Source organism: Homalodisca vitripennis, chromosome 4 (genome assembly GCF_021130785.1).
Source record: "Homalodisca vitripennis isolate AUS2020 chromosome 4, UT_GWSS_2.1, whole genome shotgun sequence".
NCBI lineage: Eukaryota > Metazoa > Arthropoda > Insecta > Hemiptera > Cicadellidae > Homalodisca > Homalodisca vitripennis.
This window is the reverse complement of record NC_060210.1, coordinates 94,601,704-94,627,458: the sequence shown is the minus strand read 5'-3', so window position 1 is coordinate 94,627,458 and position 25,755 is coordinate 94,601,704. Positions and strand designations below refer to the sequence as shown.

Sequence of the window (25,755 nt, the reverse complement as noted above, 5' to 3'; positions counted from 1 at the left end):
TCAACCGATTGAACTGAAATTTTACACGGACATTCTTAGGGTCCTTGGGATGGATAAAGGTTTATTCTTATTTCGAAAATCCTTCCGGGCGACGCACCACTGGTCTCTTAAGTTGCGAGATATTAATATAAAGAGCCTGTTAAAAATAATCAAATGTTCTATCTAAACATTGTATTACGGCAGCACGAACATATGTATCATTAATTTATCCTATTTTCAATTCTTTACATTTATAGAGTGAAAATATAACGAAAGTGACAAACTTCTTATTTCAATTCAAACCAATTGATTTTTATTTTATTTTATTAACTAAATTGTGAATGTTTCCATGTCATGTATTGAATTTGGTTTTCTTAGATACCCATTGGGAAACAGCATATTTACAGGAACAAAAAACGGACAAACTGGGCATCAGCATGATAAAAAAACCATCGGCTCTGTGACTAAAATTTCAGGAAACAAAAGAGTGCATCGAGTCTATGATTGTAGCAAGAGGAATCACAAAGCAATACAAGAAACACTAAATGCAACTTTTATGGCAGAAAATCGTCGAGGGGACTTTGTATCCATTTCTCACTGATGTGGTATACGATACTGCTTAGGTATATAAACACATATCATTCCTAGACTGGCTCCATTACTCATTATTTAGGTAAGAAACGCATATATTGTGTGAAACTGGTTAAATACTGTTTCTAATGTTGGTATGACGGAGCTGGAGTGGGGATGGTTGTTTATTCCACCTCATTCCACGCGTATTGCAGTTGAACCAATGGAGGTCAAGCATTGGCGTTTGAAAAAAAGAGAGGCTAGGTTGAATTAGTAAATTGTTGTTTCTTAAAATGCACTTCTGTTGAAGAACGTGTATTCGTGTTTGAAACTTATTTATATACAAAATATACTGCTGTGCGTAGATGAAGAATAATGTTAATAGAATTGTCACTACGATCCCCTGATCTGTCTTGTCTTCACTTCTTTTTGTAGAGCTACTTATAAGAAATTGTTTACAGGAGCAATCCTCATACCCTACAGGAACTAAAGACAAACCTTACCAATACAATTAATGAGATAGACAGAGTACTAGCTGATAAGCGTGGCCAGGAACATGGTGAAACGTGTTGACGAGTGTATAGAAATGGATGAATGACATTTTCAACATATTTTTTGTAATTCAGTACAATATGCAGCAATAACATAGACTTATTAAATTACATTGAAAAATTGAGTAATACATTTAAACTACCTAGACAAAATAAAAACAAATCTAATAAACAAACCAAAACAATGTGCAGTTTGTCACACAATTTTTTCACGGACTGCAAAAAATTAACAGTATTATTAAAATTGCCCATAATGTCTTAATGGCAGTGTCTTAATGTCTTCCACTCCAGATACCCACAATTTTATGGATAAAAGACCTAGATTAATATTTCGCAAACCTCCAAATTTGGAAAACAAAATTATCCAACCTAAAGTAGAACAACCCGTTACTAACGGATGTAAACCGTGCAATAAACCATGTTGCGGTTCTTGCACAATTATGAAAAACTAGGGAATTCAAGAGCAGCGTAACTGGTTTAACATAGCCCAATCAGTGGCAAAGGAAACTGTGACTGTAAGAATGTAATTTATCAAATTAATTGTAATTTTTTTTAACAAATAGTACATTGGGTAAACATCTATTCACCTTAGAGTCAGAATAACAGGGCACATATTTGATATTTTTCATAAAGACAAGTCGAAGCCATTGGCCAAACATGCTGATGAGCACAGAAAAGTCAAAATTGAAGACTGTTATTAAAGGGATTAATACGGTCTTCCCTTGTCCTGGATAAAATTTGAATATGTTAAAATTTAAAAAATTTCGAAAAATCCCATCAGTTAATTCTAAAATCTAAACACGCAATTGGTTGGTTGGTAAATTTAAGGCAAAACTGTAACTTTTCCAAATTTCCTTCTGTGCCATTAATGATATTTAGCTGGGTCTTTGGATTTTTAAGTTGGGTATTTATATGTTTTGTTATTCTCTTGTTATTTGTTGTGTTTATTGTTCTTTTTATATTCTTATTTTGCTTTCTGAAGATGTGGGTATAGAATGCCACAAAATATAGAAGCTTTTTATCTTTGTTTTTATATAAATAAGTGAAATACTATATATAAACATTAATTAGTCTTCTCGGTACAAATGTTTTTTAATATTTGGGCGTTTGCCGTTTTCAAAAAGGTATGATAAACAATAATACAGCAAACAAACAAAATTAACATAAGTAACTAGAAATGTACATAAACAAACAGATATTTTTGAACATGCGATTAACAGCTAAGAGAAATATCATGAACAGAGAAAGAATCTAGAAAAATTTAGAAAACAATACATAACGTGTACAATTTATTAATTAATCTTTTATTCAGAACAAAGGGTACCGTACTTTTGATTTTAATATAAACTTATGTGCCTGTTCTAAATTTTCAAGAAAATTTAGAACAAGCGATTTAGAAAAATCCAGTTTTGAGTTGGAAATGTAATAAATTAGAATTAGAAGTGCAAACTCTGAAGTAAGAATTACTCACAATTTTATTAACCTCGATCTGGTTCCCTTAATCACGAAAACTGAAAAGTGGCTAATTGCATTTAACAAATATCACAGGACTATCGTATTACATCATTAGTACTTTCCCTAAGAAATCCATGAATTTCAGTTTCCTCTAAATCGGTATAAAATTGTTCTAGTGTTACTGAAATATTGGGAGCTATTCAATCAAATACACGGAATGTTGCGGGCGAAGCCTTGGGTTTGTACTAGTCTCTTTATAAATTAAATACAAAAATAATTTAATTACAACTGACATTAAACAGCTGTTGACACTTACACCTGAAGTTCGTGAAAGAGACTGAAACATATTTTGTTCACATTAAAATATAGAAAATGATATATATAATATAATACAAACAAGTATACAGTGTCTCTAATATGATTATAATACATATAATATTTAATTTGTACTACAGGTTGCGGAGTGACGAATTTGAAACATCTAATGCATTGGAAATCCTATTTGTACATTTGTATTATGAACCTTACATGAAAGATGTGAATAATTGCCCATAGGTTACTCTAAACTGGTTGGCATCCATAACATTTTGTGATATGACATGTGCACATTGACAAAAAAAAAGTCAAGATGCATAGTTATTTCCCAGACTATAGCCCGACGCCGCATCCCCACTATACCGAGTGGCCAGACCATACGGTAACTTCGACTACCTTGGTCGAATGGCTCGTTTTCCTTTTTTTAGTCCACAAAGGCCGACGGGCTTTACCGAGTAACAGAGATTTATTAAAATCTGATTACTTTTTGTCATGATGTCAAAGGAGGAAAATATTTTATTAGCATTTGCATTACAGTAGTTATTGTTGTGCGCTTGAATAATCGTTATTTTTTGTATTTTTACACTCCTGTAGATGGCAACTCTACAACACGCGGAAGATCGCGGTACGATTTAATGAAACGTAAAACCTTTTTACCACGCCACTCAATGTCCTTTACACCGTATTCCTCTCCCATGGTTATAAGAAACATGGTGGTATTGGCTTTTTACGTATGACATGTACCCACTACCATGCTTGTTGCACGGCTTTCTTTGATCCCGACCGACAACTACTCGGTTTGGGGTTTGCAGACTGCACGGTCTTTTGGCACGCGTCAGCACAAGCCGACTACACTTGTCATTCGGCTAAGCCGACAATTGCCGTAACTAGTCTAATTATTCCTACGTATGTATTTGTAATTTCTTCTTTGGGACAACAAGACGCAATCAACGATGACACTGTAAATATCTTATATGAAGTAGATTACAAGGCCCAAAAGTAAACTGTTATTTGACCGAGGTAGGTTTCCGAGACCTATATGAATAGATGTTTTCATAGTCGGGGATTCAAAGCAAACTCATTCGTTCAAACCATAAATGCTGCTACACACAAAACCTACATATCAGTCAATCACAATTTCACTTCAATTGTAATCCTCTTAAAATGTGCCTAATTCCGGTGAAAAATAAATCATAGGGCTCCATCACATACATCACATAGAAGACTATGGATTTCAATTTTAAAAATTGCGTAAGAAGCCACAACTAGTTTTGTTACTACTAGTTTTATATAAAACTCAAATTGTTAAAATCTGAGACATAAAAATATTTAATTAATACTAATATAATTACCGGAAATGTACATAGTGATGTGTCATTCTTCGCTCCTGAAGTAAGTAAACACACTCAGACTGATCAGACTTTTCAAATTACATATTTATCGACTTTAGCTGTGCCAAATACAACTTTTAATAGAAATTGTCATTGAGATGACTCGAAGTAAGAAACGGTCTCGTCAATGTTTCTGTTCCCTCTAAGCGAGAGAAAAGTGAAGCATAATGTGCGGGATCTCAAAAACATCTAGTGACAACAATAATGGAATTTTTTTGTGGTTACCTAATGGCTGCTGCAAGCTTAATTCGGCAACAATGGCAAGATGTATTAAACTATATAAATTGCGTAAGGCATCTTCCATCCACTATAGAGATTGCAAGTCATTCCTATTTATAACAGGTCAATTCTTGTATCGCAAGTAACTACTACTGTATCCCATGTTCACTAATCCATTACTTGAATTAGCAACATGCTCCAAATAGTATACTTCACAACTAGTGGGGTAAATGGGGGTGTAGCACTGCAAGTAATGTTGCATTTAATAACAAATTAAACTAACTGTTCATTTTCGAGTGGAATTATAATTTCTCTACTAGTTGGGATATAACACGTCAGTTGGGTTATCCTGGTGGTATGGTGAAAAAAGTCTTCTTCGGAGATTAGTAGATTTCTTTTGTTTGAAATGTATTGTCCTCAATAGTTCTGATTCACGAAATAATATCAACAATTGAATTTGTTACGAGAATCATTAACTCTCAGTTTCTGTTTTAGAGAGGCGCGAACTTGTGCTAACATATTCATCGACCTCTCAAAGCACTGTGTGAATATAACATTGCTGCACCAGCCATAGAAAAGTGGTGATTGAGGTCTTCCCCATGGATGGCTTTTGTGTTACCTAAATGATAGATAGCATTCAGCATATCAAAGCCATTGTTCTTGAAGGTAGCTTTGCCGCACTGTAAAACTTTGAGAAAAGATTATTATTTTATTATATTTTATCATGGGCACACAAACTAAAGTTCATCCCTAGAAGGTAGTCATCTCTTTGCACTCCTTTATGTAGTGAAATCCGTTATGGGTGCATTTTATTGTTCTTAAGGATCCTGAGTACTGATCGTTGGCTAATTCCTGCATCGGTAGCCACTGTTCTACATGAGTTACGTGGATTGACCTGAACCGCAGCCAAAACATCTGGGGCCTTATCATCCATTACAGGTCTAGTGAGCTGTTTCCCTTTGTTGTGGTCCGATTGTACATTTCCAGGTTCACTGACACGACTAGGCAAGTCCTTGGAAAAAGCCTTCGCGAATGAAGTTAACGGTCCAGGTAACGTTGAGCATACAGAGCAGCAGCAACTGTGTAGTTCTGTAAACGTTCACCTAACACCATCAATTTCGATAAACCTCATTGGTGGATGGCATATTTGACAGCAACCATACATCTTCATGACACGGCAAAAAATGACTGACTAAAAGAAAAAATCTTATATGACTAGATTATAATCTCTTATCATTTCTCCTAAACGTGTTCAAAAATGTTCATTAGTTGGTGAACAGGTTACAACATAGCTGGCCTTGCTATTTAGTTTGTTATCAAACAAATCCATCACAGGTCTCTATAGATAAATCGTTATCAATGTTTAAATTTGATATTAATATACAATTTTATTACATAGTATCTATCATTATACGGAAACTGTTTTAAAAAGAAGTCGTAGACACTTTTCAATGCTCTCAGACATAGGTACTGTATACAAGAAGTTAATACTATAAGTTATACAAAAAGTTTAAACTATTTTTTTTATATTATCAGTGAGTGAATATAGAGAGAATATTAAAATGATGAGGTATGGCTCGACCTACCTTTACATTTTAAAAATCTTTCAAAATTACCTATACCCGTCCTGCAAAAAATGTTATTTTGGGGTGTTAAAAATGATTTTCCACACTGTTTGGGATTGAAATATGGGGGTGAAAACTAAGAAGAAAGGATTCTCAGTTCAGCCCCTATACATCATAAATGGGTGGCTGCATCACTGGTATAACCATTTGTTAGTCTAGCAGGGAGTGTTCAGAAAAATCCTATCTAAAAATGAAACCATGTAAAAAGTTCTCTGATACGATTTATGATCCTTGAAATCTTTGTTGTTGTATCTAAGTTCATCTTTCAAAGTAATTATTCACCATGTTCAAGTTCCAATGGTTTCAAACCTATTCCATTATTAAGGTATTGTAATACCCTGCTTAGGTGTTGATCCATCTTGAACATATTTTTTACAGTTTTTATCTGGTGGATCATATACTTGTAATTGCAATCCCAATTGTCAGGAAGTGAACTTGTTAGAAATCTGTACACAAAACCTGCATTCCAATTAGATTTACTATTTCAATATTCAACGCTATAACCTAACCTGATAGAAAAGGCGCATATTTGGCAAGTTCCTCAAGGAACCAAACGGATGTAAGAGGATATGTAATTAAAATCATATGCTTTGTTTATTGTTTTTGTTTATGTAGATGAAAAGAAATATATATATATATATATATATATATATATATATATATATATATATAAAACAGGTTATTTGTTTTAAAATTTCTATTTCATGCTTTATATTATTCTGTCTTTTATTTAATATTAGCATTTGCCCGTGCCGCAATTTTTCTACAACATTCCATGTATTTGGCTGAATAATAACTACCACAATTTCAGTAATACTTAAACTATTTTAAACCAATGTGGAGGAACCCCAAAGTCAGAGTCCATAGCTTTCTTAATGGAAGCAGTTATGATGTAATACGATGGAGGCCTATATTTTTGAACACAGAAGTAGTCATATATTATGTATAAGATCCAAATTTTTCACTGTTCATGGTTAAGAGAATCAGAGGTTAAGTAAAACTGGGAGTAATTTTAATTTCAGACGCCAAATTTGACTTAGTTAACCTCAACGATAGCATGGTTGCCAAAATACTAGATGACCAAACAGCAGTTAGTCCTGCAATTATTTAAAATGTATTATTTTATAGGAGTTGCTTGCAAGAAATGAACTTCCTGATAATATAAAACCGTATTATACAGTGAAAAAACAATTGAGTGTAATTAATGGAATCATATTCTGCGATTGAAATTCCCTTGTCCCTACAAACATGGGCTCTTCAAAGGATATGTGAAGGTCATTTTGCTGTTTCAAATGTCATTTGAGAGCAAGAATCTGTATGAAGGCCTGGAATGTCAGTCACATTTGAATAAATGGTGGAGATGTGTGATTACAATATTCAACATTCTACTATTCATCACAACCTCTTGATTCCCTCATAATTTCCAAATAGACCATTAAAGATTTTTCCACGGACTTGTTTAAAATGTCTCAAATGTGGTTCCTGTCAGTTACATATGATTTATTTAGGATATTTGAAATTGCAGAATTAAAATCACTAACATAAGTGGCAATTATCCTAAAATTAAAAATGTTAAGTCATGGGATACTGGAGGAAGTCCGTATGATAGTTGTTCACTATTTCAAGTGTTTGAGCATTCTAATTTCAAAGTATTTTCTGAACGGTATGGTTTTAAACACAATATAAGCAGTCCCAAAATTTCAAAAAGCAATGGCAAAGCCGCTGTGAAGGTTGCAAAATTGATATTGAAGAAAAATGAGGAAGACCCATATTTAGCACTTGTTTTGTTTCTCTTAGGACAAGAAGTTGAAAAATTGCACTCGGTCCTAAAAGGAACCTGCCCTGCTTTTTGAGTGACGAAATTCTGGATTGGTAAGGTTAGGAGTAGGGGCCGCCTCCTGTCAAGATTCATGGCAAATTTTAAAATATGTCCAATGCATTACATTTCTCGCAGATTTCATTTCTGAATTTACAAACCGATGTGCATCATTTGAATTATCTCTCGGATCCTCAAAGAAATTAGATTTTATTGATTGTTTTACTTAATGTCTGCATTCCATTTCCGTTCTGATAAAAAGTACTTAAATTATGTGCGAGTTAAGATTTGCCGTAATGGTACCTGCATTTCATAGCTATCCAATATCAATTGTTTGGCTATGTCAAGAATTTGAGAAAAATTAAACTTATTCCCCTTTTTCTACAATAATTTTATTCTGATCTCATATGTACCTCCAATAAACTGCATACTAAGAAATTAATCCACGATTAAGAGTTAAAAACTTAAAATTCTGTTACATAGGCTGCAATGAATTCTTCCTGTTTCTGCATTAGACAAATAGATTTGTATTGGTTAACTAATTACTTATTATAAACTAGATTACTTGGTCTCGGAGTTGTTGTAAGATATAAATAAATTCTTCATATATTTTATCTAATGGATGGTTCATCACATAATAATGGTATGTGTCAATGGTGAGTGGTCACCTGTTGTTGGGATGGAATGTGGGTTACCCCAGGGTTCAGTACTAGGCCCTCTTTATTCCTGGTTTCAATAAATGACCTACCAATCAATGTTCCTACTAAATCCTACATATATGCAAATGACACTACTGTCAACTGGACCTGAAATCAATTTGCTTAGGAACAATGATCTTATACAAAAATACTTCTATTTGGTTTTCTGCTAATAAATTTCTTTTAAATGCAAAATCAAACTGAAACAGTTATTTTTAGTTTAAGATCGTTACCAGATGACATTGCTTCTGCCCAGTATGTAAGCTTTTTTAGGAATAATTATGAACCGGCAACTGTTTTGGGCTCCCCACGTAAACCAACTGTCAAAAAAATTTTCTAGAATTATATTTCTATTAAGAAGACTAGAAGATTTGTGCCATCTCATTATATTAAAAATGGATATTTTGACATTTTCCAGTCTACATTGAGGTACGGTATAATTTTCTGGGGAGGTTCAGGAAAAGTGGCCGAGCTTCTCTTGATACAAAAAAAGCACTGAGGAACATCAATGAAGCTGAACACATTGTAAACCTATATATATATATATATATATATATAGGTAGCACATTCACCCGGCAAGTGAGAGATCCGGGTTCGACTCCCGGCGGAGCAAGTACTTTTTGTGATTCAATGTTTATTGAAATTATATATATATATAAAATTTATTGTTATTTATTTATAGGAGAAAAGAATCTTATGAATGTAGAATTGTAGTACATTAATTTAATACTCATAATTGTAATTTCCTGGACCTTCCTTTCACTACTTTGGAAAAAATAAAATTCAGCCACATCATATAATGGGCTTAAGCCTTTACAACACATTACCTGTAAGAACTCAACTTTAAGAGCTTTAAAAGTAAAATTTATAAGTGGTTGGTTTTAAATCCTTTTTAGAGTAACTAGCCCATGTTAAAATGTACCTATCTCAGACATGTTTCTTTATTAGCTTTAAGCATTCTTGTTGTATATTATGGTGAATTATTTATTTTAGTACTTTGTATCACCTATTTCTCTATTATAATTTAACTTACGAACTTGTTGATTTAACTAAGTTTGAATGTACCTATCTTACTTAGTTTTAACCTTTCGTGTTATTTTGTTCTGTTATGTTTCATATCATTTATTTTAATGTTATATTATTGTCAGATTGTTATGGCTTTTTAATATTTATTATAAGTTGGTGCGTTTTAAATTTATTATAAGCTGTTGCGTTTTAGTTCTTTATCTGTTTAAGGCTTAAGTCGTTATAAATTATTATTGTTGGTAAAGGTAATGCATATGGTTTTATTATGTTCTCTAATCTTACATTGAAATCAAATATGATAAACAACCAACTTAATATATTATTTATATACTATACATTTTGACATATGTTACATGTATAATGCCTAATGATGAATAAAGTTGATTAATTGTTTGATAAAGTTCAAGAATCAGGGTGTTTAATAAATTTTGTTTTAAGAGTGTTCAGTCTCTTAACATAGTTCCCAAATGATTCATTTTTGGTATACTACGTAAGTTAACCCAATGATCACTGTGTTCTCACAGGTTTGAAGGGCACTAATTTCTATGTACAGTTCTTCCATTTCACCTCCTGTGGTACATTGTAATAATTTGTCCAGTATAGTTAAATAAACATTTCTACCAGTTTAACTTACTCTTATTATAATGTGGCAAAAGTTTATCTTTTATATTGTACAAAGTACAAGTAAAGTGAATTTTCATTATGTTCCTCTGTTTTTTACTGTTTAATGTATTTATCGTGGTTCCGCCCCTTGTAACCATTGTTACCCAGATAGCACATAAGCTTGGCTTTAGCATACTATTAACTTAGTCTTTTAAAGTTTAAATTCTGAAACATCCCTCTAACTTTAACATGAACTAGGTTCTCTGAGTTTGGAGTAACATGTTAAATTCAAACTTTTACGTCCCCGTTTGACTTGGCTTTCCAAATTTTGACATCAGTTGGTAGATACAGCATTCAGCAAGTGGAATAGTTTGTCACACAAGTTAAATAGTTTTCCTTGAACAACAGTGATGTAGACCTGATCATAAAACAAGTGAAAAAGAATCCTCCAATACGCAATCCATCGTGTGTGTGGAATATCACGACAAAATAACAGAGCTATTGGAGGTACTAAAAGCCGCATCACTAAGTCCATGACTGGTAGAATCTGTTGGTCTAGCTGATAGTTCTAAAATTGTTTTGTCGTTTCTAACGTCTGTAAATAGGGTAACAAATGCTCACTTTAAAAGTCTTGCATTAACCACATGGTGCGCCCCAGGAGGGTTTACTTCTTGCTGGTTTATACCTTCAATTGAACCTTTTGGGGTATAGCAAAAACCGATTTATCACTTAAATCTGGGCAATATAGATATTCAGGAGTGACATATCACTAACCGCAAATGCCGAGATATTGGGGTATCCAGGGTTTATCTGTGATTGTATTTGTCACATTTTGCGAAACAAGCTGAAAAAAATGACTGTTGAAAATAGCTCTTGGAAAATTGTGACAAAAGCAAGAAAGAGCAACTAACCACAAAAAGTACACAGAATTTTGAAAATAAGTTCAGAACGTTAAACATTTTGTTATTCAATGATACTATAAGATCATATATTTAGTCCTCACATTTAATTTAATTTATATAAAATATTAGATGCCATGCCACGGCGCTGGCTGACGAACTATCTGGTTGGAAAACGCCTGCCTAATCTCAGGTCAAAATGTATAAACACCCGAGTTCAAGTGTTGACTACAAACTAACTAATAGGGCTAAAATTAAAATTTAGCTTGTTTATTTCTCCGTCTAGAAGTATGAAGCAAATTATTTACAAACAATAACCAAGTTTTGTGTCTGTAAGACTGGCAAAAGAGACTGGTATTTGGTGCTTTATTACTTAACTGCAATTTTTAAAATGAATGATTTATTGTTAAACCTGCCATTGCATGCCCAAAGCCCATATGAAAAAAGCTTGATGGTAAATAGTCAAATATATTACAATATTTAATTTATTACGACTTCCTTTTGCAGTTAAGGGAACGAGTGAACTGCGCACGATCGTTACAACACCACCCTCGACAGCCTGCGGTTTGTTCGGTCCAATGAACAGGTGCCAGCCTAGTTAAAGTAACAAAATCTGTTTAGTTAAAGGTGTTATAAACTAAATAATCTTTAACCCTTTGAGTGCCGCAGCGTCTACATAGTAGATGTTGTGAAATGTGCATAAATTGCCGGCATCTACCCAGTAGACGATTTTTATTTAATTAATATCACATATAATTCATTTTTGTTTTGACAAATAACTTATTTCACGGCAATCTACAAGTTTCGAACTATCAATTGTGATTGATTTTTATTGTTCACCGCCCCCTTGTAGTTATTTGTCATCAGAAAAAAACAGATGACGCAATAGTTGGTCAGCTGCTACTTGTTGCCATTAACTACACAGTTTCGTTCATTGTGTGTTTACATTGTGCTAGTTTCGTGTGTTTATGCTGAAAACTGTTGTTATTACTATTCTGCAATTGTGTTCAGTAAAACTTACAATGCATTTACAAACTTCTTTTTCCGTGTTTAGTGACATATATTTTATTGTTGGATTGGTGATGAACTAAAACGCAAGTTCCAATCAAACTATTGATTTTAGGTGAAGTAAGGTTATAGAAGTAAGGTTATATTGTAGGCCTGTGTATATTTTTATATACTTTTTATATAATTAGTATTTTACAGTCGTCTTACTTCATTGAGTGAAATAGGGTAGTTATAATATTGTTTCTAAACTTTTGACAAACTTGAACAAAAATTGCTTTTTGTTGTATTTTGTATATATTGCAGTATCTGGTTAAATATTACTGTAACACACCATATTATGCATGATTTTTGTTCAGTTTTCCATGCTCTTTCATATGGTATAGCTAAAAAAAATTAAAAAAAATATTGTATAAATAAAATTTTAGTTCAAACTTGAAATTTATTTTTTTTCATTTTTTAGTTTTTTGTTATAACCTATATTCTTTTTGTGTAAATAAAAATAAAATTATAATATTATATGGAAAAAATACCTTGTTTTATAACACACAAACCAAAAAAAAAATTATTCAAATCGGTTGAATAGTTTTTTTAATATAGTTTTTTCCCCACACGCTTGCAAAACAGAAGGCAATGCTCCGGCAATTTATGGGTATGACTTGGGAAATATGCTGTGGCACTCAAAGGGTTAAAATAAAAATAATTACTAAATATAAGCTCAATAAAGTGACCAATGCAGAGCTTTTTAACTGCTTAAGAATAAAAGCTAAAATGGTTATTTTACAAAATCTTTTATCTATATAACTCAAAAATTCTAAAATTACATACCCTAAATTAGTGCAATTTTATTTTTAGAAAAAATATATATTAGGAGTAATATACATAAAGGTATATATTTTTCATAATTAAACAAAGATATTCATAATATTTGCATTTAAATTAGGCCATAAAAAATTTTTAAACTTTTTAAAAGGCAAGATTTCTAAACATTTTTGGGAAACCATATCAAATCAAATTATTATGAAATGATGAAAATGTGAGATAGCTATTTTGTGTCAAATTTCTAGTAACTAGAAATTTATTATTATTATTATTTATAGCTCTTTATTAAACTATTGCAATAAAGTTATAAAACAAAACACAATCAATATATATGTTATATATGTATATATACATGTATATATGTTATATATACATGTACATATGTTATATATTGCATATTCTCTTACCCAAAATAAAATAAAACTATACAACAGCAATAACATAAATTCTATAACTCAGTTTTGAAAAGAATAAAGTTACTCTTTTTCATTATTCAAAAATTTTCAAACGGCAAAAGTAGTATAAGATGTTTTTGAAAATTTTGTATTACATATAAAAATTTAATCTAAATAAAAAAAATCAAATCCACAATAAAATACACAGTTACTTAATTTTATTTAATTTATTTAACTAATCTTTATTTACATCAGCCTGATCATTGCTGAATTAGTAGGAATAATAAGATAATCAAACAGGTGTATCAATATTATTATGATTTCACTAAGACTTTGTCTCTATCTGATCCATCACTGGATTCATTTTCTAAGACCTCCTTCACCAGTTCCCTGAAATCACTTGAGTTCAGAGCACGATTCATCACTTGGGTGTAGTCTACAATAAATCACTTGTTATCATGTTTACTATAGCACTAAAACACAAATAAAATTATTAAAACTTACAATTATACACGGCTCAGCAAGATACCATTGACAATAAAGTTTTCTTTTATGTTTAAAATTGTCAACATGCTATATCACAACCATAATAACAAAGGGGAATAAAAATTTAGTTTTCGATAGCATTTTTCTTTCCGAATCCAATGGGGAATGAATCAAATCAATACGTTGCCGAGTATATTATAAGAAGTGATTATGTGAGGAAATCTTTGATTGACAACATTTGTCAATTAACACTACAAAGGTTAACAAATCTAATGGCATACAATGTGTAGCATTAATTAGGCTACTAAACTTTCAGGATATTAAGAAAGATTATTATTAAATTTCATCACAATATTAAAAGAACTGAGAATAAAATCAAATAAGTTGTATCCTATTAGACAGAAAAGACTTTTATAACATTTATTACATTTTTATTGAATGTATTTTGTACTTCCAATTTTATTAAGACGTGTTCATAAACAAATTAATGACTAAGCTTTTACAATAACAAACACAATATTTTGGAAACAAATTTCTTATTAATATTCGGTTAAAAACCCTAACTTATATGATTTTTAAAAATTGTTCAAAGTAATTACAAAATTAAGTATAAAAATAATATACAGTACCTTAAGTACCTCTCATAATGCTAGCCTAAATCCATTTCTCGTTATAACCTTCAAGTTTTCAAAGAAGTTTCTTGTTTATTTTAAGAGGGTTTCTGTACTTCAGTATCATTATCTGTGTGTGTAATATACAGTGAATACATTTTTTGTATGAATGCTCTGTATGCTACTGAACTAAACCTTTAACTTAGTTTTACGAGAGAATTAATGAACTGCAGTGATTTCAAGTGGTTTAGTGCAGAGCGTAAGCACATGTTATGTAAAACATATCAGATGGATTGGAACTACTCCCCTCGATATTTTATATTTTTATAAAGAGGAAATTGAATTCTTATTTTCGCCTTCACAGAAGTTGCTTTTCTTCATATTCAGCTGTTTATAGAAACCAAACAGATGGCTCAAATCTTCTGTGAAAGTTATTTGTTTTTTGCATAGTGTGAACAATTTAGAGTGTATTGCACTATTTATGACTTATTCTGTACTACTGTACTATTTATGCTCAATTTAATTATAAATAAAACATGTCATTGTACGCTCATTTGCAGGGAAAACTCCAACAGCAGGCTAGAGATGGGCTGCCACAAATCCCTACGTTTAAGGATTAATTGAATATTTGTGTAATTTTTCAAGATCATAACCACATTCATATGTTATAAAATTCGTGGTTCCAAACCACTTTTTGATCTAGTAAAATAATCCAAAGAATTGCTGTTTACTATCCAAACTATATGTTGAGACAATGTTACCATTGTGAACTTAAACATCAATGCTATAATTGTATTGTGATTGAGGTAAACTGCATATTTACTTTCATCCAAATCAGTTAATCTAACATTTCAATTAAATATTTGACAAAAATATCTTCCTTTAGTCTTTCTCTAACATTCTCAAAGAAGACTAAAGCTTGATTGCGCAACTTGTAACACTTACAACTATATTGTAAACACTAGTGGTATAAACATAAATTCGGGAGAAATGTAGTACATCAAATTAAGTGTGTAACCAGGAATTTGTATGTTCCAAAGTACAAAGAATCTAAAATTCCACTTCAGCCATGAAGTTACTTCATATGCTTTTAATCAATGTAAAACATATGTGAGCTTAATCTGCGGGTCATTTTGACCCTTACAGTTGATGTCTATATTAATTTCTGACTCCCAATAATGTTGATGAGAATTTATACAAACAATGTTAGACCTAAACAAAAGTTTGCAATTTGCCGTGCAACACTTAATGTGTTAATAGGTTTGCATGAAATTAACTAAAAACAAGATATATATATATATATATATATATATATATATATATATATGTAGATACGAGGTGTGTCCAAAAAGTATCCGAACTTGAAGTCTGGCATGAACTGACGTTACTCGGCGGCTACGGCAATCTGGTCCCATTCAAAGTACTCCCCTCCACAAGCCACTATCTTATTCCAACGCTCCTCCCACTTCCGGAAACACTCCTTAAATTCATTTTGTGGAATGGCTAACAGGTCCTTCGTCGCATTTTGTTTTATTTGTTCAACATCGTCAAATCTTTCTCCTTTCAAAGGAATTTTTAATATCGGAAATAGCCAGAAGTCACAAGGAGCTATGTCAGGACTGTAGGGAGGCTGTCGTAGTTGGTTGATGTCATGTTTGACCAAAAAACGCTGAATAAGATTTGAGGAATGAGCTGGTGCGTTGTCGTGGTGCAGGATCCAGTCACGGCTTGTCCACAGTTTCCTTCGCACTGCACCTCGTAGCCGCCTTAGGACCTCAAGATAATACTCCTTATTCACTGTCTGGCCTCTTGGAGCATATTCGTGATGAACAACGCCGTCCTGGTCAAAAATAACTGTCAGCATTGTCTTGACATTGCTTTGACTTTGTCTTGCTTTTTTCGGCTGTTGCTCTTCGCGAGTTTTCCACTGTGAAGATTGATGCCATAAACCCATCATCTCCAGTAATAACTTTTTTAAATAGCCCTGAGTCACTTTTTATAAAATCCAGATTATCCTGTGCGATTTCAAGTCAACAGTTCATTTGGTCTTCTGTCAGCAGCCGAGGAACAAATTTTGCCGAAACACGGTTCATTTTAAAATTTTCGTGTAAAATGTTACAAACTGATGATTTTGGTATTCCTAAATCTTCTTCCAGCTCTCGGACAGTCAATTAACGGTTTTCATTAATTGCTGCACGAACACGTTCAACATTGTCAGCGTTTCTGGCCGCTTAAGGCCTGCCAGATCGGTCATCACTCTCCACTGATATGCGGCCATTTTTAAACCGCCTAAACCACTCTTTCATTTGTATATCGCCCTTAGACACGTCACCATAAACTTTCCGTATCATAGTAATCGTCTCTGATGCTGAATGGCCAAGTTTTTGGCAAAATTTAACTCTACAACTGGCAGTCGCCTGATTATCAGTTGAAATTAATGTTTCTGTAGTGGCAGTCGCCTGAAAATCAGTCGATTTGACACGTGCCCGTTTGACATCTGTTATAATCAATACACGAACTAAACTGCAATGATTCATATAACACTGGAATCAAAAATAGTCGCTGATTTGATCGATGTATTTTGTTTTGTTTTGTATGCCACGATTTAAGTATGACATATTAAAATCGAGAGTTGTTTGTAAACAGTTGGCCATTGTTGTTGTATTGGTACCCGGTCGCGTTCTTCTTGTCCATCTAAAACGTAAGTTTATCACATGAAATAAGTGTTTTTATGTAATAAGTGTGTTTATTTATGCGTATAAATTCTCGCAGATTGTGTTTTATTATTTATTTTGTGATGTTATGAAGAAATATATGTGAAAAAAATATATTAGTGAGCTTTTGTATTCTAGGCTATGTGCAGTGTTGTGATAGTTTTAGTTAGCTTTAGGATCATTTTCATATGCAATGATCATGATATAAAGCTTCTTTATTTATTTTTATAGGCTTACTTTTAGTGTATTTTATGAATTTTCCAAGTAATAATTAAGGTTTTGATGAATTTTATAACACAGTCGTATCCATAGCAACGAATTTAGCCGTATTGTACTTTCTTCAGTTTAGAGTATTTCATAATTGTTTTAATAAAAAAATGTAGTAAACTATACATTTTCTAAAACTATAAAAAATTTTCAACATTTTGGATATTTTGGGAATATTTTTTTTCACACAATATGTCTTTTATAGGTGCACCCCCACCACTTTTACATACCTTTTTTATTTTTTGAAAAAAAACTTAGTAAAAGAGTGATAAATTTGTTATATTTTGGAGTTTTTATTTGCATAAATAAAAAGTACATTTTCTTGTGAAAACAATTATACATAATACATATAGGTTTATAATCAAATTATATTAAAAAAAAAATTAAAAACCGATACTACTGCAAAACACCTCAAAATGGCCTGCCACTTGAGGACATTTCAACTGCCAGCTCGAGGGTTAATGTAAATGCACTGCTCAACACGTTCAGTCATATTGAAATGACGGCAGTACTGTATGGAACAGAGCTTACCGAGTGACCAGATCGTATTCAATGCCTAATATGGGAAGGAGTAGGCTCGCCCCTCCCCTCCAATAACCGGTTCAAGCCGGTCAGTTACACCGCGGCTGCCTACTGGTCGGCGGTTGGATACTTTTTGGACAGACCTCGTATGTGTATATACGAGTAAACATGGTGATTCAAGAAGATATACAGAAAGTGTGGGGGCTCATTCTACATTTAGAAATAATGGAAAAAGTATATATGAACATAGATCCGGAAATGCTTTATTAGTAGTTATGGCTAGTGAAAGATTTAAGATTTTGTCCGAATTTCAGCACACCATGTGAAAAATAAGCCCTTTCTAAAATTCTGGTATAGCAATTAATTAAATGGATAATTAACTAAGTTAGTAGACAAATAGTCAGTAAAATTTAAAATGCGTGTTGAATAAAAATTCATTTAATAAAAAATCAACGCTTCCTGTGAACTTTATTTACAAAGTTTTGTTCAAAATGAAATATACTATAATTTTTAATAACAATGTTTCTTGGTGAAATAACAGAGTTATTGTTGTCAAAAGATTAAAAAATGTATTTTTCACTCCATTTTTGGCACTTGACACGGGTTTTCTCAAAAACTACTTAACTTACAGTTCCGGAAACTGTTTTATTCAATTTATCAGGTTAAAACCCATAAGAGACAATTGAGTTCACCCTTTAATCAACCATACCAGAATTTGAGTTGAAATTCGGGCGAAATCTTTCGCTAGCCGTAACCCGTTAACAAACCACTTCTGGACCCATGTTTATACAAACTTTTTTCATTATTTTTACATGTAGAATGAGCTCTCACAGTTTCAGCCTATCTTCTGTATATAAATACTTACATTATCATTACTGTACACAAAAATTAGACAACACAACAACAATTATTGTTTGTGTTTTGTCAATATAAATAAGACAATTCTCTTACCACTAAGGTAATAATTTCTTACATTGAATACAGTTTTATCCAAAAAGAAAACATTAAAAGGGTGAATAAGTAACAGACTACGTACAAGATGATGTCATTTATTCAGTATGATTTACATGTTCAGTGGAAGAACCCTAAACATTCATTCGTAAACTCTGGACACTAATCTACCTTACAAACCTAAGCTGATAACTCAACTACAACTAACTAAAGTATCTTAACAATATGAAAAAAGGAATTCCACACGCCGGTATTTTCCTTATTTAGTCCTTAGCAAACACTTCAATTCGGATTATCTCAAAATATAAATTTAAGTCTTTTTATACAGAAATCTCATTTGAAATAGATTTCACAAATTTATAAAACTGTCTATCGATATCTGCCACATAGAAATGAAAACATTCAAGAACAGTACTATACACGACCTCGTCAGCTCAGCAGGCGCAGGCATGCAGGATGGACCGGAACCGGTTGTCGTGGCGGGTGGAATGTTATGTGACGACCGAGCGACCACGTGCAACCGGTTCTGTGATGTCAACTGTATGCTTATAACTACACTTTACAAAAATAAAACTCAACTTTCAAAGGTTTTGTATAAAAAGTCAATGTCACTAAACTAAATAGTTAACAAATCAAGCTTTTATCGTAATTATTCAATTTCTGGATTATTTTTATATTATAATACACTGAAATTAATCACATCAATTGAATCGCTTCAAAGATACATATAATACATCGCATTTGACAACTCAAGAGGTAATTAACGCAATGTTAAAACATTGGAAAACTTTAAATAAAGAAACAATAGAAAACAGTAAAATTTAAAATTATACTGCTGGATGTATTATTCTGGAAAATATTTTTCAATTAGTACAAAGCGGTTAAATCAACATTCAAGTATGAAAATTTAAATTAACCTGTTGTTTTCAACTCTAACAACAAAGTGTTTCATACAAAATACACCAGTAAAGTTCTTCAGTCTTACAGTAATGCATTTTTTCCAAAACAATTATATTTTTTCAATACAAATTTGTAAATTACCGTTTCACAAAAACCAAAGAGGAAGTTTAAGTGAACACAATATTTGTTTAAATTAATGATACATTAAATTCTAAAATTAAATAAAGGGTAATATCAAATTTTAATCAAAACCTGTATTGAACTGTAATTTTAAAGCGACACTGTCACTTGATTATGAGAAGAATAGTGTTGTGTCACATCCCGAGTTGCATTAACTTTAGTTCTATACAGATGCAGGTTAGAAATGAAAATTCTAGCTATGGAAACATAGACAAAACAGAATTACCTTTTAAAAATACCAGGTAAATATAATATAGGATAAAGCTCTATTGTAAAAAATTCAAACAATCTGTAATTTATAAAACATTTGTCCCAAATTCTAATGTATAATAATAACATACTTAGTTAATATTTAAAATATGATAAAATGGTAAACTAAAAAATGTCTTCAAACAAAGAGAAAAATCACGTAATATTTTTCATCACAGTAATGTCATATATGAATTTAAAGAGAAAATTATACAGCTTCAAAACAGCAAAAATATTTTAAAATAAATTGAAATGTACAATCACGATTGAACATTATTAAAAGCCATTTTATATGAAAAATAAGCAAATAACCTATCTAACAAAAATGTTTGAAGTTATCTAGACAAAATGAGCTATGTACAATGACCAGTAGATGACGCACGTAACTGTCACGCACTGTCACCAGTGTCCACAATAAGAGGGCAAGACACATGCACGACATCTAGTACTATATACTCAGAGTTCTATAGCACCTCTTCACTCCTGGCAATATCTCTTAATGCAGGAGAAAAGAAATAAGAACCTGGATCCTCCAAGTTGTCATTCCCTTTCTACTGCACAGTTCGCGATACTATTGTCAAAACTGTCTCTTGTAATTTTATTACTAAATCCCGGAAAAATTCTTTATAACACAACAGAACAATTTTTTCGGTTATAAGATGATAGTAATAAAAGTTCTGACATTGTTGTGTGTTTCCTGAAAGAAATTGCCAGAAACAAAAAGGTGAGGAGAGCGATGTGTTCGTGTAGTTTGTACTGAGTGAAATGATAACACTGTCAGTGGTCCTGAGGAGGGGGTTAATGCACTTCTGACGACTCCACCGAGGGTTTCACCGAGTGATGGTTGGATGGGTCAGCCGTGTTCAGCGGCTGTAACAGAAAACACCACTCGTTAGACTGGATGTCATGATTCAGTTTCAATACGTATTTACCTGTATATAACACTTTTTTCAAACCAATTGTTTTCTGAATTTAATACGCTATCAAAGAAAATTCTTTTTACTAATCTGGCTGTGTTTCAAGCAAACCAAACTGTTATAGGCAATAGATATTTCCTAGTATAATTATATAAATTTAAGAAATATGCCATAAGACATACATTACAAAAACAGCAATAATCTTAATGAACAATGTAAAGGAAATATAAATTTATACAGGTTAAGTGTTATCTACATAAATAAAACTGAAGATGAAGTAGTAAAAGTTGTCTTTGATATCCTTTCAATGATACTCACCATGGAGTGGGGTAAGCCGGGAGGCTGAGTGACAGGAGGGGGCTGGGGTGGAGGCGGAGCGGTGACGGAGTGGGGCACCTCATGAGGAGTGGTGGAGTGTGCCTGCTGTACTGGCAGTGCCCCGGTCTGAGCGGCCCCCACAGCCCCACCACCTGCCGCATAGTAGCCCCCATTCATGCCCTCAGCACCGCCTACGGGGTACCCTACGCCAACACCCACACCTCCACTCGGGAAGTATTCCTTGTTCACGCAGTTCCTTAAGCAGTCGGGGATGCGGCCAATAATTGCCCTTCTGATTTCCGAAGCGGCCATTTCTCTCAGTTCCGTGCAAGATGCGTCCGAGTAGAATGCTGCGTGTGGTGTGCATAACAGGTTTGGTGCATCCTTTAATGGTCCTAAAACATTGAGTTTAAACTAAGGCAAAAATCCAGATTTGATAATTTATTAACAACTAATACCTGACCCAAATTACAAAAATAGCCGGACTTATGTTTCAATATACACAAACAAAACAAAACATAAAAATTTCAGAATAAGTTAGGTTAGCATTTTCTGTAATAGACAGTGCATTCTTTACTTTCTGAATTTCATTCATTTAATACTAATTAACTAACTAAAAAATTAACTGCATTGTTACAAAGGAGAAAATTGTATCTGGGTATACTTACGTTGCTCACCTTGAAACACATTGTAGGGCTCATTCTCATGTACATCTAGAGCGGCTGCTCTGATTCTGCCCTGCTTGAGGGCTGCAGCCAGAGCGTCATCGTCCACCAATCCTCCCCGTGCTGTGTTCACTAAGAACGCTCCTGTGCACACAACAACACAGTTTAGTATAACTTTTAAGTCTATAATATAAGGAGATATATCAACAGACGCTAAAATCTGTTCCTGCTAGGCGCATTCTGCTTACACGCTATCTAGCAGCAAACAACAAGATAGTAATTACAAACATATTACAGCAAAGTATTTAACACGCTGTATACATAAACTCTAATAGTAACAACATAAGTGAAATATTTAATAAATAAATTAACAATAATATGTGGAAATTACTAAGAAGAACCAATCTTTTACAATGATTTAGAGTGATAAAATTAACAAATCACCACACTACATTTCTGCCACACAATCTTCATATGAACAAAAGGTCTATTCTCTTTTAAAGACAAAAGATATAACTCATGTGGTAATACACGTGGTAAAACTTATTTCCACTCAGCTGTTATTGCAATTAAACACGAGATAAAATACGAAAACAAAATGCCTATTGTAAGATTTGAGCTACAAATTCCTTATTTAATAAGAGATTACAAATGTTGCGTAGATCATCAGGTAGAAAACAGTAATCATGATTAATAATTGAGCAAATAGATTGAAAGTGAAAAACTCTATCTTCCATTCTCTTGTTCCTCCACCACATCTACTAAACTGTTGTCATTATTACCATTCTCTTGTTCCTCCACCACATCTACTAAACTGTGGTCATTATTACAACTGGTGTTAATAAAGTTGTGATTCTGTCACTGATCCATGTTTCATTGTTCATATTTTTCAAGAATTTTAACTTTTAACTAACATCTAAGTTTACTGGTTCTCAGTCACACCTTGTCAAAACATTCCTCACAAGCAATATTCCGATGCAGTATAAACTGGAAAACTTTGATGTTGCTATGACATTATATTTACTTTCCTTTGTTTGAAGGTTATTTTTGACTATGGAAGGATTGTGAAGGAAACAGGATTTTTCCGGACATTTGCCATCGTTCAGTGAAACAAGAAAACAGTAACACTACGTTTCGAGATCTGCAATCTGATCTCTTCTTCAGGTAAAGAACTAACCTAATACATAATTACAAACTAGGTTAAAATAAACAAATCTTACTAAAGCGTTGTGGCACGCCTAAGTCAGGAATCACAACCTACATGTTGTTTGTCAACTTCACTAACACTAAAGACATGCACTTAATACAAAACTATACAAAACACTAATCATTAACTAAACTACGGAATACAGGTCACAATACGTCTTCACTCGTCTACTAACCACCTACGACTGACCAGAAGGACTAGTCAATGGTAATCGTGACGGCTGGCTAAAACAAGATGGCGGAAATACAAGGGAAGGGGAACAGGAATGGGCCCTTTCGTTATTATTGGTTCATGCGAGATGAACTTCTTAAAACCATATTGTGACTCCGCATTGGTTTATTACAAATATCCGATCCGTTTGATACTTTTGGTTTTCTCTTTAGTTCATTTTTTAGAATTGGCACCTGTGACCTGTATTCCGTAGTTTAGTTAATGATTAGTGTTTTGTATAGTTTTGTATTAAGTGCATGTCTTTAGTGTTAGTGAAGTTGACAAACAACATGTAGGTTGTGATTCCTGACTTAGGCGTGCCACAACGCTTTAGTAAGATTTGTTTATTTTAAGCTAGTTTGTAATTATGTATTAGGTTAGTTCTTTACCTGAAGAAGAGATCAGATTGCAGATCTCGAAACGTAGTGTTACTGTTTTCTTGTTTCACTGAACGATGGCAAATGTCCGGAAAAATCCTGTTTCCTTCACATATTTACTTTGATGTTTAACAATACAACATACTGTCATTGCACTGTGGTAGATTTGTTTGTTTTGTACAGAGTTCACACAGTAATAGGAAAATGCTCAGTGTGATGAATGTCAATCATCAAGATAGATGAGTGAAATTAATTCTTCTATCTATTTAGTAAAACTTCTTGAACATTCCAAACTTAAAGTGATTGTAATAATGATGTGTTGAAGCCTAGTTCTGAATCACGAATCCACCGGTCTTCAAATATACAGTTTCAAGAATCGAATCTGCAGAGATTCACTGCACCACTAATTATCGACAGTAAGCAAATTGTTAATCGCTAAAACATGTTTATTCTTACACGGTAAATAGATAACCTAACTGAGAAATTATATTTTTGTAAACATATTGTTATTGCAGTTTTTAGTATGTTCTATAGTCACGTTCGGGCAGTGCTGTGAGGTTTCTGTATTTATTTTCCAATAACAGCTGATCTGCAGTATGCAAATTACTGATTGAGAAAACATGATTTTGTGTTCGAAAAGCCATTAATGAACAACCTAACCTAATTAACAAACACCAATAGTTTTGAAAATATTATTTTGCTTGCAGTTTGTTTTTATATGACTATGTGTGTGCAATGCCAAGTGTCTGGTACGTCTGTGCATGGATGTCTGCTGCTCGGGAAGGAATGCCACGCTATTTCAAATAAATGTATGCAGCTACTACAAATACACGCAGCACACTCGCGACAATCTATGAAAATAAATATAGAAAATACAAATTATAACCAAAATATCATTTGTTAAGCTACATTAATTTGTTTATATATCTACATTTTTTCATATAGTAAGTACAACAATAACACATATTGGCAATCAGTAATTTGCATACTAATGATCAGCTGTCGTCCTCAGACATTTGGATTCGAGATTCAGCTTCATTGTAAAATCAAAACTTTCCAAGTATATCCTATGCACTTCTGTTGGTATTCGACTTGAAAAGAGCTGTAGTATTGAATTTCAGAATTGATCCATCTCTAATAAAAATTCTATGGATATTATTATTTCAAATATAATCCACATCTATTCAGGTTTTCATAGTCTGTGACAGCCCTGGTTATAGCTGTGCAAAAGTATTGTGTAAAGGTTATTTGCTACAAAAGTTACTGAGCTGTTCGTAAAATCTTAAACACCTGTACCTAAAAATACCTTCAACAGTTGTGCCGGAATACGACCATAATTAGCATAAAAAATTAAAGGCTCTTAAATATTTTGTGTTTACCTTAATACAACACAATAACAGAATCACTACTCCACCACGAAAATACAACTAGAAAATAAGTAATACACAAAAGGATGTGCTATAAGTCACAAACATGTTCATTAGATTATAGACAAACTATCGGCAACATTGTTATCCACATGCCGTTGATCTTTATTCAGTCGCATAAAATACAATATTTGAGATTAATCTACCAATTTAAAGAGGTGTTAAATTATTTCTTGACTTCATAGGCTCTCAAGAGACAAACACTGTTTTTCAGATCTTCCCCGTCTACAGGGAGATTCCCTGGTTTTCCTGGTTGGATGACTACCCTGTTGTTATCATACTTAGACTGAAAAAGTTAATAGGATTTGAAATATGACATTTGGGAATTGATTTTGTAAATTTCTGAATCGGATTAGAAAATTCTTTATTTGCTTATTACTAGATT

The 25,755-nt window shown here is 32.7% G+C and overlaps 1 protein-coding gene across 5 annotated transcripts in view; it reads right to left on the bottom strand.

Moving 5' to 3' along the window:
* Positions 1-19,002: 19,002 nt before the first annotated feature.
* LOC124359795 (C-terminal-binding protein) overlaps positions 19,003-25,755 on the bottom strand; it is a 120,119-nt gene continuing 113,366 nt past the window's right edge. For 4 of the 5 annotated variants that reach the window (XM_046812827.1, XM_046812828.1, XM_046812831.1 and 1 more), the window contains 3 exons: positions 22,153-22,293; positions 21,485-21,879; positions 19,003-21,119 (listed from right to left, as the gene is read on the bottom strand). In XM_046812827.1, the coding sequence (XP_046668783.1) occupies positions 21,048-21,119; positions 21,485-21,879; positions 22,153-22,293 (608 nt within the window). In that variant the 3' untranslated portion in view covers positions 19,003-21,047. The remainder of the gene's footprint in view (positions 21,120-21,484; positions 21,880-22,152; positions 22,294-25,755) is intronic. The other variant, XM_046812832.1, reaches the window with a different exon arrangement.